General features: G+C 38.9%; 1 protein-coding gene across 3 annotated transcripts in view; it reads left to right on the top strand.

Annotated features, from left to right (window-relative positions):
* LOC139479411 (ubiquitin-conjugating enzyme E2 Q2-like) overlaps positions 1-13513 on the top strand; it is a 28226-nt gene extending 14713 nt beyond the window's left edge. The window contains exons 5-12 of one of the 3 annotated variants that reach the window (XM_071262270.1): positions 37-133; positions 1675-1762; positions 2120-2180; positions 3174-3264; positions 6001-6108; positions 7765-7860; positions 9518-9584; positions 10212-13513. In XM_071262270.1, the coding sequence (XP_071118371.1) occupies positions 37-133; positions 1675-1762; positions 2120-2180; positions 3174-3264; positions 6001-6108; positions 7765-7860; positions 9518-9584; positions 10212-10243 (640 nt within the window). In that variant the 3' untranslated portion in view covers positions 10244-13513. Of the gene's footprint in view, positions 1-33; positions 134-1674; positions 1763-2119; positions 2181-3173; positions 3265-6000; positions 6109-7659; positions 7720-7764; positions 7861-9517; positions 9585-10211 lie in introns of those variants that run through there. The other 2 variants (XM_071262265.1, XM_071262275.1) reach the window with 2 other exon arrangements.
* Positions 13514-14061: the final 548 nt, after the last annotated feature.

Genomic DNA, 14061 nt, shown 5'->3' with positions numbered 1-14061 from the left:
TGATGATGATGATGATGATGATGATTGTTCCAGCAGTGATCAGAAGGCCAAAGAGGAAATAGATGGAATTGACACGGAAAACCTGGCTGTCCTGGAACGGCTGAAACAGAACCAACGTCTGTCTTACCTAAAGGTAGTTAGTCTCTCATAGTGTCTAGACTAGGACCTACATCATGTACATAACGGGAAAATCACCAGTACCTCATCCATATATGGCATGAAAATTGATAGTCAATGACTAGGAGTGATTGGTTAAAAATATTGTCAATTGGGATTGGGCATCAAATACTCAATAACAACAGCAAATTTGAAATGTTTATAACCTAACTGGGGATTGGTTGGACAAGGCAGCAGAAGTAGGTCTTTCCTGGAATAGGTGATCACCACTATTGACCAACACGCACAGCTTTCATATTGTGTCAAATAACTAGTGTGGTTTTGGTGCTTAAACTGTCAGCCCTTGGCCAGATGTATTTGAAATACACACTGAGAACAGACACTCGCCCGCCTCCCAATACAGTTTTGCAATTACTCTGGTCAGGCTCATTGAATGATAAACCTATAACCTTCATTAACTGTAATCCAATCATGTTATATCTATAGGAAGAAACATCTTGGGCCAGTAAAACATGTAATTTCTTGCTTAGCAGAACAGTCTTCCCTACCATTTCCAAAAATGGAAGAAAAGTATCAAATAAAACATTATAAATGTACCTGTACATTTATAATGTTTTATTTGATACTTTTCTGATATTTTTTCATTTTTTTTTGGTCAAGAGTTTTATTACATTAATCACATATCAGTCCTACAGTATTTTGTAGGTGCTGCCTTTGAGTATATTGTCCCATTAAAAGAAGCTACTCTGTACTTAATCCTTTGTCATGTTTATGAGAAAAAGGAATTAATTTTAGCAGAATGTCCAGTTTAGAGAAGGTGTAGTTATCATCCCAAACAGATATTGCTTGGGTTATGTGAAGTATCTCCTAACCGAGATCGCTACAGTGAAGTTGAACCACAATGCAATGTATCTGATCTCTCTGCTACTGAAGCTGGTTGACTGTTCTTTTTACACGCAGGACCCTGAGTACAACTGTTAACAACTGGAAGATTGATTTTGGATGATATATTAAATCTCTTACGCTCTATGAAGGGATCTCTTTCTGGTGAAATTCTCTTTTTACTGAATGCTGTGAATCTGATTGTATGGTGTTTAACATTCTATTCAGGGATAAGTTACTGGTGAAATTCCCTATAAACTGAATGCTTTGGATCTGATTGTATTGTTTTACGTTCTCAGCAGGGATCGGGGACTGGTGATGTTCTCTATATAGTGACTGCTGTGAATCTGATTGTATTGTGTTTTACATTCTCAGCAGGGATCAGTTACTAGTGAAATTCCCTATAAACTGAATGCTTTGGATCTGATTGTATTGTTTTACGTTCTCAGCAGGGATCGGGGACTGGTGATGTTCTCTATAAACTGAATGCTGTGAATCTGATTGTATTGTGATTTACATTCTCAGCAGGGATCAGTTACTAGTGAAATTCTCTATAAACTGAATGCTGTGGATCTGATTGTATTGTTTTACGTTCTCAGCAGGGATCGGGGACTGGTGATGTTCTCTATATACTGACTGCTGTGAATCTGATTGTATTGTGTTTTACATTCTCAGCAGGGATCAGTGACTGGTTCAGTCCAGGCGACTGACAGGCTGATGAAGGAGCTACGAGACATATATAAATCTGAAAGCTTTAAAAGACGTAAGATATTGTATTTCACTTTACCAGTACCTTAAATAACAGTACCAAAACTTAACATGAAAGTCAAGGGGTCCTGTCATTAGCCTAACGTTAGTGATCCTCAAAGACAAGAGGACCACCTTAATTTCAAACACTAATTTCTTATAAAGATGTTACAGTTTGTACTTTCATGGTAACTGTGAGCTTATCACTACAATTTCAATGTCCAGACTCGATTATTTATACAGACCGCCGTCATATAGTTGGAACATTGCTGAGTGCGGCGTTAAACAACAAACAAAGCAAACTTTTCAACTTTCTCTCTTGATTGAAAAATGTGTCATACATACACTGACTACTGGATTACATCTCTTTCAGAAATCTATACAGTAGACCTAGTCAATGATTGCCTATATGAATGGTGTGTCAAGTTAAAAAAGTAAGTCAACAAACCTTACAGAACCCTACAAGCATGGGTAGTTGGTTGTATGGGTGTAACTGAAGAAAGACAAGTTCTATGGATGAACAACTTCTTTATTACAATTTGTGCAACGTGTCGGTGTAGATCCTAACACCTTTATCAAGCAATGTACACTTGCTTGATAAAGGTGTTAGGATCTACACCAAACGTCGCACTAATTGTAATAAAGAAGTTGTTCATCCATAGAACTTGTCTTTCATCATCACACCAACTTGTAAATGCCACTGAAAGAAGGGGTGTAACTGTTCATCGAACTATCAATCAATGCTTCTCCTACAGGACCATTTGACATGCTGCATTCAAATATTTTCCTAACATCCTTTACAATGTTAGGTTTTGTTTTGAAAAAAAATGGCCACCATGGCTGTTTTCTGAAAAAAAGGTGTGTGAAGGCGAGCTTCTGTAACTTTGGTACGCTGGTACTCTGTTAATATGCAGAGAGGGAAATATGTCTTGGCAGCCCTCTGTTGTCAATATTTACTACCTACCATCAAGTTCCTGTGACCAATTAGTAAATTACATATGGTTGTGTAGTTATTGATAATCAATGTACATGTTTTATAGGCATTGCATGATGTAATAGCTGTCATTAACTTGCCATTGATAACAGTTTAAGGCCGAGTAATTTGGAGTATTTGATTTTTTGTCCAAAAATTGCTGACATGATACTTACAAAATATGGGATACTGGGATGAAATTTAAAAAATACTGTAAGGAATGTGCTTTTTGGTTTGAGAGAAGTCAACAGAGTTACCCCCCTTTCCACATCTATCCACTTTGGAGATATTTTTGCTATTGCAGACCTTGTAAATGTGTGATGTCATTCCTGCTTTGTGTAATCCATGAAACAAATGTGAAATGTGAAAATGTCTATACAGAGCAGTTCCAATGGTAGTTGCCACTACTCTGTTGATGTCTGTCTGCTACAGCGGCACTGTGTTATGTTCACAGGGTTGATCAAGACAGTCCCCTTCACTCGGATCTTCAGACATACAAGGAGAAGGAGGGGAAGGATTTCATCCAGCTTTGTTTTACTTTCAAAGTAAATATGAATATTTACAGCTATAATAGAAATTTACCACCAGAAATTTTCCTTTTTGTTCTTATGAAAACCTGTTTTGATTAAGATTTGGTCCACTTTGGAATGAACAGCTTCAGCGTTTGTTTATTGATATAAAGAATAATGTTGAATATCTCTCTTTGGAGAATTTGAAGCTTATGACAACTGGAGCCTGTCCAGATTTGCACTCGTGAATATCTGGGTTAGAAAAGATCTTCAGCAACCCATTCTTGTCGTAACTGGTACAATACTTGTCATAAGAGGTGACAAACGGGATTGGGTGGTCAGACCTGCTGATTTGGTTGATGTATGTCATCATATCCCAATTGTCGTGGAATAATGTTCATGATATCAATCACTGGATTGTCTTGTCCAGACTCCATTATTTACAGACTGCCGTCATATAGCTTGAATATTGCTGAGTGTGGCATTAAGCATCAAACAAACAATAAACCAAATAAACCAAATAAACAAACTGTCCAGATTTGACTGCAGGTTGATTGGTGGTTTGGATGCCATGACATTGTCCAAAACGGTAGGAACATGTGCTGCAGTGGGCTAATGCCTTACTGTGCAGAGTTGTGACCCTTAGTTATGTCAGGATCTTCTGGTTGTGGGATTGAATGTCATAGTGGCCCTGATTGTTGCACCCTCGGCATTATACACATGACACTGATTGTGGCTGGATGTTCCTGAAAAAAGGTATAATATTCGCTGATGTTAAAAAAAAAATCAATGTTTGTTCTTGAAAAATATTTATGACCAGGACAGTTTAACTTGAGACTCTATGATCATTTTGATACACTTGATGTCATGGGTATTGGGGCAGTTTTCGATGATTAATGATCTTTTTATCATTGTATATCTAGTTTTGTCAGCTAGAAGTATTTGTTGTGGTTATTTCTTATTATAGACTCCGTGGTCTAGTGGTAGAGCGTCCGCCCAGAGAGCGGAAGGTCCAGGGTTCGATCCCCAATCATACCAAAAGACGTTAAAAGATGTTTCTTCTTGTTACCCTGTCTGGCGCTCGGCATTAAGGGGCTAAAACAAGGACTGGTCGGCTCGGAGTCAGTATACTGTGTCTGAGTGGGGTATTCATGTTAAACTGCGGCATGGTATCTCAGAGAGCTAGCACTATAAATCGGCATCAGTCCGGACTAGTACAAGCAGCCACACAAAAAAACACACGTACATGCACGTCGCTATATAAGTGCAATAATCTTGGACGCGACGTTAAACCCCATTTCACCTCACCTTAATATAGACCATTCCATTTAGAATCTTAAAATTTGTTCAAAGAATATTTTTTAGGCTTAAAAAAATAAAAGAATTGGTTCTCAGGCAATAACTTTTGGCAGTCGGTTTTGGTTTTTGCTTTTTCAAACTAGAATGTAACCAAATAAAGTATTGTGTACCATCAACCTGGGAAGGGCCTCCCTACATGAACAAGCATACAAACTCCTTTTGTGCCATGACCATAACACAAGATGTGCAGTAAAGCAGTGCACATGTAAAGGGCAGTAACTGGGTGCTATATTGGATCGCATTGTTTTTATGTATGAGGATGCTTTTTATTTTTTTTGGAAATGGAAATAAAAACAAAACGTGCAGCAGACTTTATGATGATTGATGTGGGCGGTGCCTGAGGACTAATATTTTTTCAGCCTAATGGAATTGATTGTATTAAAATTAATAATTTGGTTGCTATTTTGGACACATAATATTTACTATAGTATAGAATAATCTGATAAAGGTGAGCTTTTGTACTGGGGTTTGTGATGTTCATTATTTGTCACTAAGTGCAACCTTTACTTTCACCATTATTCAAATGATATTAAGCTGCCTCCGTGGTGTAGTAAATAGAGTGTCTGCGCGAAAAGCAGGTTGATGGTTCAATCCTGGCTTCCAAGAGATGTTAGTTGATGGTACTTATGCTGCCTTACACTTGGCATTAAGGGGATAAAATTAACACTCTTGAAAAAGTCTTGAATTATAAGGTCAATTGAAAAGCCTTGATTTTTAGTGTCAACATTGTAAAGCCTGGAAATGCCTTAAATTTGTACAAAATGACATATGCTTGTTTAATCAAAGAATGAAGCACACAAAAATGTGTACCAAAGATGTTCAGTGAGATCTACAGTGATAGATTTGTGTTCCAAAGACCCTGAAAAATTCATAACAAACTTAATTTATTTTTTTGTCGGGTGAGAAATAAATTTTGTTGGAAATTGTGTGATGGTTATACTGCTTTTTAGGTCTAACGACTAGTATATAGGTTGCTGGATTTAATAAAATATTGACAGACTAAGGCTAATAACCCAACTAAAAAAGCCTTGAAATAAACAGTTGGGAGCCTTGAAAAACCTTAAATTTTAGTGTTCCATATCTGTATGAACCTTGAATAAGAACAGGCTGGCTCAGTATGATGTGTGGGAGTGGGCCATTCATATTAAACTACAGCATGATATCCCAGTGGGCTAGCCCAATGAAAACAGCACAAGTCTAAGACTGTTACAAGCAGCCACACATACACACATGCATGCTCATCGCTATACATGTACAAGTGAAATAATCTTCGACTCAACGTTAATCCCCATTTCACCTTGCCCCATGAAATGATCATACATGTGTTTACAAAATATAACAATGTACTTTTGATCACCAGTTAGAATTATGCTCCACTGTTCAGCTCTCAAGAAGTTGACCTTTTCTTTGTAGGATTCCTTTCCATTTGATCCTCCTTTTGTGAGAGTGGTGAATCCTGTCATATCCGGAGGCTATGTATTGGGTGGAGGAGCCATATGTATGGAGCTTCTTACAAAACAGGTAGGTGCCATGACATAGCTCAACATGTGGATCTGTGCATCTACATAATGCTTGATTCCTGAAACCACTTCCATGAGGCAGATGGAGATTCTGTATAGATCCATGTCATGACTATGTCATACCCAGTGAGTATGGCAGTAATGATGGCCATGCTATGTATGCTTTTTAGACCTTGTATTCAATGTTAGGTATTTGGTGTCAATTTCTTTTAGAGTTATCTCCCTTTACTTGATGGCAAAAACCAGGAAATATAGTGCCAGGCCATTCAAGTTTTCTTATATTTTATGTATGTGCACATTATAACAGTGACTGATTGCCTCCAGGTAATGACCATGTTGTCAAGTTTATTATTATTAGACTACTTGCATTAGTATTTTCACTTTAAAATTGTTTTTAAAGATGATTGCAAGTAATGATGATGATTTTGAAAAGATGAGAAAAGGGTATGTTACAAATGAAATTTTTGCTACATAGAATTGTGGTGAGCTGTGTTTGTTTTACATGTATCTTATCAGGAAAACTAGGGTGTTGGTAAGTGGGTGAACCTTCAGAACATCGATTCCTTTGTCCTTTGATTCTCCAAAGAGATACGGGGCGGTCGGGTAGCCTAGTGGTTAAAGCGTTCGCTCGTCACGCCGAAGACCCGGGTTCGATTCCCGACATGGGTACAATGTGTCAAGCCCATTTCTGGTGTCCCCCGCCGTGATATTGCTGGAATATTGCTAAAAGCGGCGTAAAACCAAACTCATTCATTCATTCCAAAGAGATACAATGTGTGAAGCCTGTTGTGATGTCCAGGGGTTTATCTGGATCTGCTTAGAGGCTGGTATTTGGCCTGAAGTCGCCAGCAATTGTTAGTACAAATTGCCAAATTGTAATTAAACATTTCCCATTTCAAGCCGTTATAGTATTAACTAATGTTACAGTTTTGTTAGAGGTGACTTGTGTTTCACTAAGAACAGGACCAATATGGAGCAAGTGGCTTTTATGCTTGGTTTAACATTTTTGCGTTGAATGCAGTGTTAAAATTAAATGTTAAGTAGCGCTTTAGGAAAATAAGATTTGAACAAAAAAAAATCTTTTTCCCAGTTTGCCTGCCAAGGGCAATTAGTTGTGAAGCCTAGATGAATCCCTAATGTCCTATGGCTGGAATATTGCTGAAAATGGAGTAAATGCAACCTCCTCCAAGTATGTAAGTCTGGGATTTGTCTTGGATTCCAAACCAAGTGCCCTTGCCAGACAAAATGGGATATGACTTGATTTAGTCCATAACTTTCTTGAAAGTATATTCTGGGGTATTTTAATGTTTCATTCAATGAAAAAAACCTAAAAGACTTGAACGTTAAAGTTTCCTCTTGTTTATTGATCCTTTTGTCATTGAAATGCAAGTCACAGCTTCAAAAGCTATTGCTATAATAGCATGACTTGCAGTAATATGTTTCAGTTTGGGAATTTTTACTGACAATTGCTTCAGATTATAAAAACCCCAGTCAGAAGGACTTAGTGATGTACTATCTGAGCTATACCCATTATCGTTTCTATTTTGTTCAGGGTTGGAGTAGTGCATACAGTCTGGAGTCCGTCATATAGCAGATTTCAGCTACTCTAGTGGTGTACTATCTGAGCTTTACCCATTATTGTTTCTGTTTTGTTCAGGGTTGGAGTAGTGCATACAGTCTGGAGTCCGTCATATTGCAGATTTCAGCTACTCTTGTGAAAGGAAAAGCCCGCATTACGTTCAGTGCTTCAAAGGTTTGTCCTCATTTGCAGTGTCTTAGTGGTGAAAGTAGATGCCTTTGTCATTTTGGTCTAGCGATCAAGTCTCTTACCCATATTAACCGAACCCGTGAAGATTCAGGGGTAGAATAGGTCTTCAGCAACCCATGCTTGCCATAAAAAGTGACTATGCTTGTCATAAAAGGTGACTCACGGGTTCGGGTGGTCAGGCACTGTTCATTGTTTTTAATAGCCATTGGCCGTTTTTCCAGTTTCATGAAAGCATGTGTGACAGCATAAACATGATGTTCTTCACGTCGTCTACATAACCAGACCTGTTGATGCTCGTTGGCAGCATATGTTCATGTTTGACGACCTAGGCTAAATAAAATAATTGTCTTGGTTCTCAGGCACTGCCAGCATCATCATTAAGTTCCACAACATTTCGTTTTCGTTTTGAAATTAAAAAAAAAATCCTTTAATATACCATGTCAAACTGTAGTCAAATACTGTATTCCAGTAATTTACAAATCAAGGAATACATTTATGTAGGGAGGTTGTTTGTACACATTGTTTATTTGGTTACACAACTGTTTATTGGTTTACATTCTAGTATGAACATCCCCACCCCTCACCCCCCACAAAAAATTACTCAGACTGCCCGCACTATATTTTCAAAGGGGGCACGGGTGGCCCAGTCGTCTGAGGAGCCGCAATTCGCTGTGCAGAGTTGCGTCCCTTGGGCACGCCAGAAACCTATGATTGTGGGTTCGAATCCAGGTTTGCCCCGATTTTGTTTCTAGGTTTGTCAGCACCATACCCGTGCTCGTGGGTTTCACCGAAGTGGTAAACGTCTGAGACCTGCATCACTTCGGGCTTTCCTCCCACATTAAGCTGACACGCCGCGATATAACTGGAATACTGTTAAAATCGGCTTTAAACCCAACTCACTCACTCACTATATTTTCAAAAACCATTGCCTGAGAACCAGTTCTTTTTTATAATGCGGGGGGATATAGCGATCAGCCAGTCTGTCTGTCTGTCCGTCAGTAATCATTTCCTTTTCCTGGGTAGAATTTGAAAACCATTCAGTGTATTTGATCGAAACTTGGCAAATCTATCAGGCACATACTAAAGTGGTGCCTTTTGATATATTTGGATTTTTCTCATTTTAATTTTTTAAAATTTTTATGGAATGAAGGTGGACATAGACTCAATTGGGGATGGGGTTCGTTTCCGGGGCAGAATTTGAAAACCATTCAGTGTATTTGATCAAAACTTTGCAAAGCTATCAGGCACATACTGAAGTGGTGGCTTTTGATATTTTTATTTTTTTTACGAATTTTTATTTTTTACAATTTTTATGGAAAGGAAGTTGGACCTAGACTCCATTGGGGAACGGGTTCGTTTCCGGGCCAGAATACGAAAACCATTCAGTGGGTAAACAATGTATGCTTCTTAAAGAACATTCAACTGTTGACTCATTACATACAGAATTTCACATTTACTTGTGGTTACTTTACCATGTTTACAGACAGCTGCCGGGGGGGATATGTCATCTTTCTGATGACTCTTGTTTTTTGAGCCGTACATACATGGTGACCTTCAATAATGACACGGAGTACAGAATGCCATGTCTGAGTGTTGTATCTGAGTTTGAATGCGAGAATTGAATTGTTTTCGTTTCTTACAGACCCAGTACAGTTTGGCCAGAGCACAACAGTCTTTCAAATCACTTGTACAGATACATGAAAAAAATGGTATGTACATGTCAGGATGTGATCCACAAGAAGACTGAATGTCTGGTAGGACTGTGTATGGTGTGTTTCATCAAAGAAGGGAACCTTCACAGTGATTTTCTTTGTCTCATGGACTAAAAGATGATGTGAGGCAGGGATTTTGGTAGGCAGCAGGGATGTACATCTACTGATTAATGATGGCCTTATGAAGAAATTTCTAAAGTGTACTGGACAAAAAATGTAGGTCATTATTTTGGGGGATATTTTTATGAAATTGTGCTCATTCTTCACCACGAAGTATTTTCATGAACCCTAACTTTTGTTGTTGTTGCTGTTCATTATTCAGCACAGATTGGTATGGGAAGCTAGGTAACTTTTTGTGTGCCATCCAAGGAAACTATCAATCTCATTGAAATCAGATCTTATTGTTCGCTACCACTACACAAAAATCAGATGACATCCCATTAAGGTCATGTCCGAACGTGAAGTGTGACTTTGTTCAAAATTTACCATACGAAATTTGTTTACCCAACAGTGAATAGATGGGTTCATGGTAATACCTTCTACTGCCTAAAAAAGCAGCTTGGCATAAGCATGAAAGTATTCAACACTTATTGATCCTTTTCATTTGGCATTCTTTCTTTGCAGGTTGGTTTACACCACCGAAAGAAGACGGCTAGGTGACGATGCTTCACTCACAAGTGCTTTGCTGTTATTGCGATGTCATCAACTTGATAAGAGAGGACTTAATGATGACACATAATAAACAATATACACATGTTGTGCTATTGGGGATTAATGCAAGCTGTCTGACAACTTCCAGATGTACTGAGCTCTTCCTGCAGCATCAGATTGGACTTCAGCCCAACGTTGGGAGACTGCTCCCATGATCAGGCAGTCATACTGAATAACCCTTAGATGCCACAACTGCATAGGATCAGCCTGGTCCTTCTTTGTTCATAGTTCACACTTTGTATGCTTTAGTTCATTTTCTGTCTGTATACCATGGATACTTTGCAATAGGATGCTTTCAACTGGTACTCTGTTCACATCGACAATAATGCTGCAGCCTTTTCTCACTGCAATTTCATTTTGTCTTTATTATCCAAATTTCATCATTGCATTTTGTAGAATTTTCTTTTTGTTGCCTCGGTAATCAGTGTCATTTTGTTTTGATGATTAGTTTCTTGGTCTAGGCCCTCCCCCCAAAAAAAGAAAACAATTGCAGGTTTGAGAAGGTACAGTTCAACAGTTTCTAGCCGATCTGTTGATAACGAGAATGGGTAGAGAAGGACATATTTACAACTGTTGAAGCAATCAGAATTGTGCTATGTGGGTTATCCTGAGATCTTTCTGTTTATTTATGAGTGTTATTCAACATTTACAAAGTTTGATGTTGGTTGATCATGATCTGCCTCTACAAAGTGTTCACAAGTTCCTTGGAACTAGCAATGTCTCCAGACACGGACAGCAGTCTCTACAATCCGGACAAGAGGTCAGTGATGACCGACCCCATATTGAAACAGCTTTGGAGGTGTTCTCTAGCCATAGCTATCTGATTGCATATACAGCACGTGGCAGACAGTGGCATCTCAGCAAGTGTGTACAGGCGTTATATGCAACTCTTACACAGGGATTCTGGGATTATTTTGTAGTGTATGTGGTGTGAGGGATTAAACAGACGTCATGGACGATGCCGTTTGACCATCTCGTGGGACTTCTCACCCCCTCAGTACATGCTTTTAGAGGAGATTCTCACACAATTATGATTATGTACAAATAACAAATATTGTACTCTGAACATGTCATCATCATCATCATCAAGTAAACTTCTGTATATGTTTAACCATTCATTGTTTGTGTTTCCATGGTTTCAACCTTGACCCTGACCAAGATTCGTAACCACAGTTAACAAGTTAATGGAATGGGATAACAATACTAGGACCAGTCAGAATGATGTGATGGTGAATCTTGTCATGTATAAAGCGAGGATATGGCCCAAACTGAGGATTTGTTACCCAAAACTGTGGTGCAGATCGAGGATATGACCCCAACCTGTGGTGCAGATCGAGGATATGTCCCCAACCTGTGGTGCAGATCGAGGATATGACCCAAACCTATGGTGCAGATCGAGGATATGTCCCCAACCTGTGGTGTAGATCGAGGATATGACCCCAACCTGTGTGGCAGATCGAGGATATGACCCAAACCTGTGGTGCAGATCGAGGATATGACCCAAACCTATTGTGCAAAGCGAGGATATGACAGCAAACTTGTCATGTGCATAGCAAGGATATTACAAAACCTGATATGTGCAAAGTGAGGCTATTTCTAGAAACCTGCCATGTGTAAAGTCAGCAGTTGGTAATTTGAATGAATGGTATTGAAAAACATGGTTGCACAGTAGACTGAATCTGCTGATTCTCTGTCTGGTCTGTGTTCTGGGGCTAGGTTTTCGCAGATTCTAGTACAAATAAGCTAATTCAGCATGGAATTATGTAGCCAGCAACATCAAAGACACACTCACTTAGTACTTAGCCGTCTAGACAGACACAAGAACCAGACTATGGAAAAATATTAAGCTAGAATTATACTGTCCGACATTCATTAGTGTTGTAAGATCTGTCAAAATGGAGTGTACTTTACATCAAGTCTTTTTCATTGCCAAAATCATCGATAAAAGTCCTGTAACAGCATAAGTTAATTAAGTTAACCTGAGCTAGACGTGACGGATTAACATCCGACAATGATCCACAACTTTTAATTATTAACTTCACATGCATACACATGGTTAGCGTTTAGGAGTCGATATAACAATACTTACCGTATTAGACTCCAGAGACCATTTAATAGAGACTTAACATTTTGTTTATTTATTTTTTTAATGAAAATGTTTTTTAATGTATTATAGAAAGGAGTCGAGAGAATATCTTCATGCCAAATTCAGGGATACATCTTTGCACTGGCCAACTTGTTGAGTGTGGTTGTCTTGTATTCAAGGTATCCTGTGGTTCAGTTGAATTTCAGACTTTTTAAAGGGGTGTCCCTATGTTATCACAACAAGGGCTGGTAAATATGTTAGGTTACTTTGCATTCCTGAAACTAAGCTACATTTCGGGTCTATATGAGAGACTAACAGTGACAATCATTGGGAAATTTATTGTGACACTCCCAGGCTAAACGCGAAGTGCAGGTACTGAAACAATATAAACATCCTGATATGATTCCATCATTAATATTTCGAACAATATTGAAAAAAGTACGAATGATGGCTAGCTTTCAGGTGTAATGGCAGGGGTGACATATCACAACATGCCAACCTGCTTCCCTGTGTATGTCGCACTTGCGATACGGACGGTGTGGCGCCACCGCAGCATACCCATGGAACCAGGCTGCACAGCATGTATGAAATTGACAGGGACTTCAGGAACTATTTTTGTGTTGAGCTGCGGTTACCGTATCCCCTCGTTTAATGTCTGTTTTTCAACTGCTGTGAGTTACAGGTCGTCCTTAGAAACATCTGCCAAATGCGCAGTAGGATTTACAGCGCCCATCTACATATCCGACTGGCTACAAATATTAAATTATTTATGAATCTTCATACCGATCCCTTACCTCTGAATAGGTATACTCTATCTCAGAATGTGAACGTGGAAAGGGGATTCTAGATTGGAACCTGGTGTTTTCGATGAGGGCGCTATCCAATGTGTAATCCCTTTTCAATGCTTTCAATTGGTAACCGCAGCTATATTTGTGCTATGCGTGTCTCCGAGAGTTCTCAGTGTTGCTGGGTGTGGTGTATTTGGGAGAGAGTGTACAACTATGACGTGATTAACGTTTTCAGTGGAAGCAGGTGTGCATTACCATTGTTTGTTGTACATACATGAAACAATCAAGATTGTGTTGCGAGTTTTGATTCGTGACGGATTTGAGAATATTGAATAAATTATAGCCACTTTCGTAGTTGTTGAACTAACTAAAAAATAGTCACGCTTTCTCGTGATATAACTTGAGAATTTACCTTAAGTTCGGTTAACTATACATCTGGTCATAACATGTATGTAGAACCTTTCCTTGTGTATGTCTGGAATCGGGTTTACATTTATCACATACTGTCGTAATGATCTAATAGTCGTTTGTGTTTACTGGACATAGGGCACATTTCGACAAGAAATGATGAAATGGGTACAAAGTCGATAGTTTGCTCATCGAACAACACACAAAGAAGGTTTTCACACCACTTTATGTGCAGTATATCCAAACTGTGATCTTTATCTGATTATTTGTTATCTAAAGGACCGCCTCCGTGGTCTAATGGTAAAGCGTCCGCCCGGAGAGCGGAAGGTCCGGGGTTCGATCCCCGGCCGCGTCATACCAAAAGACGTTAAAAGATGGTAATTGTTGTTACCCTGTCTGGCGCTCGGCATTAAGGGGCTAAAACAAGGACTGGTCGGCTCGGAGTCAGTATACTGTGTCTGAGTGGGGTATTCATGTTAAA

This window comes from Haliotis cracherodii, unplaced genomic scaffold, assembly GCF_022045235.1.
Source record: "Haliotis cracherodii isolate W230 unplaced genomic scaffold, xgHalCrac1.p SCAF_1, whole genome shotgun sequence".
Lineage (NCBI taxonomy): Eukaryota > Metazoa > Mollusca > Gastropoda > Lepetellida > Haliotidae > Haliotis > Haliotis cracherodii.
Note: the sequence above shows the minus strand (reverse complement) of the source record. Positions and strands in the feature narration are given on the sequence as shown.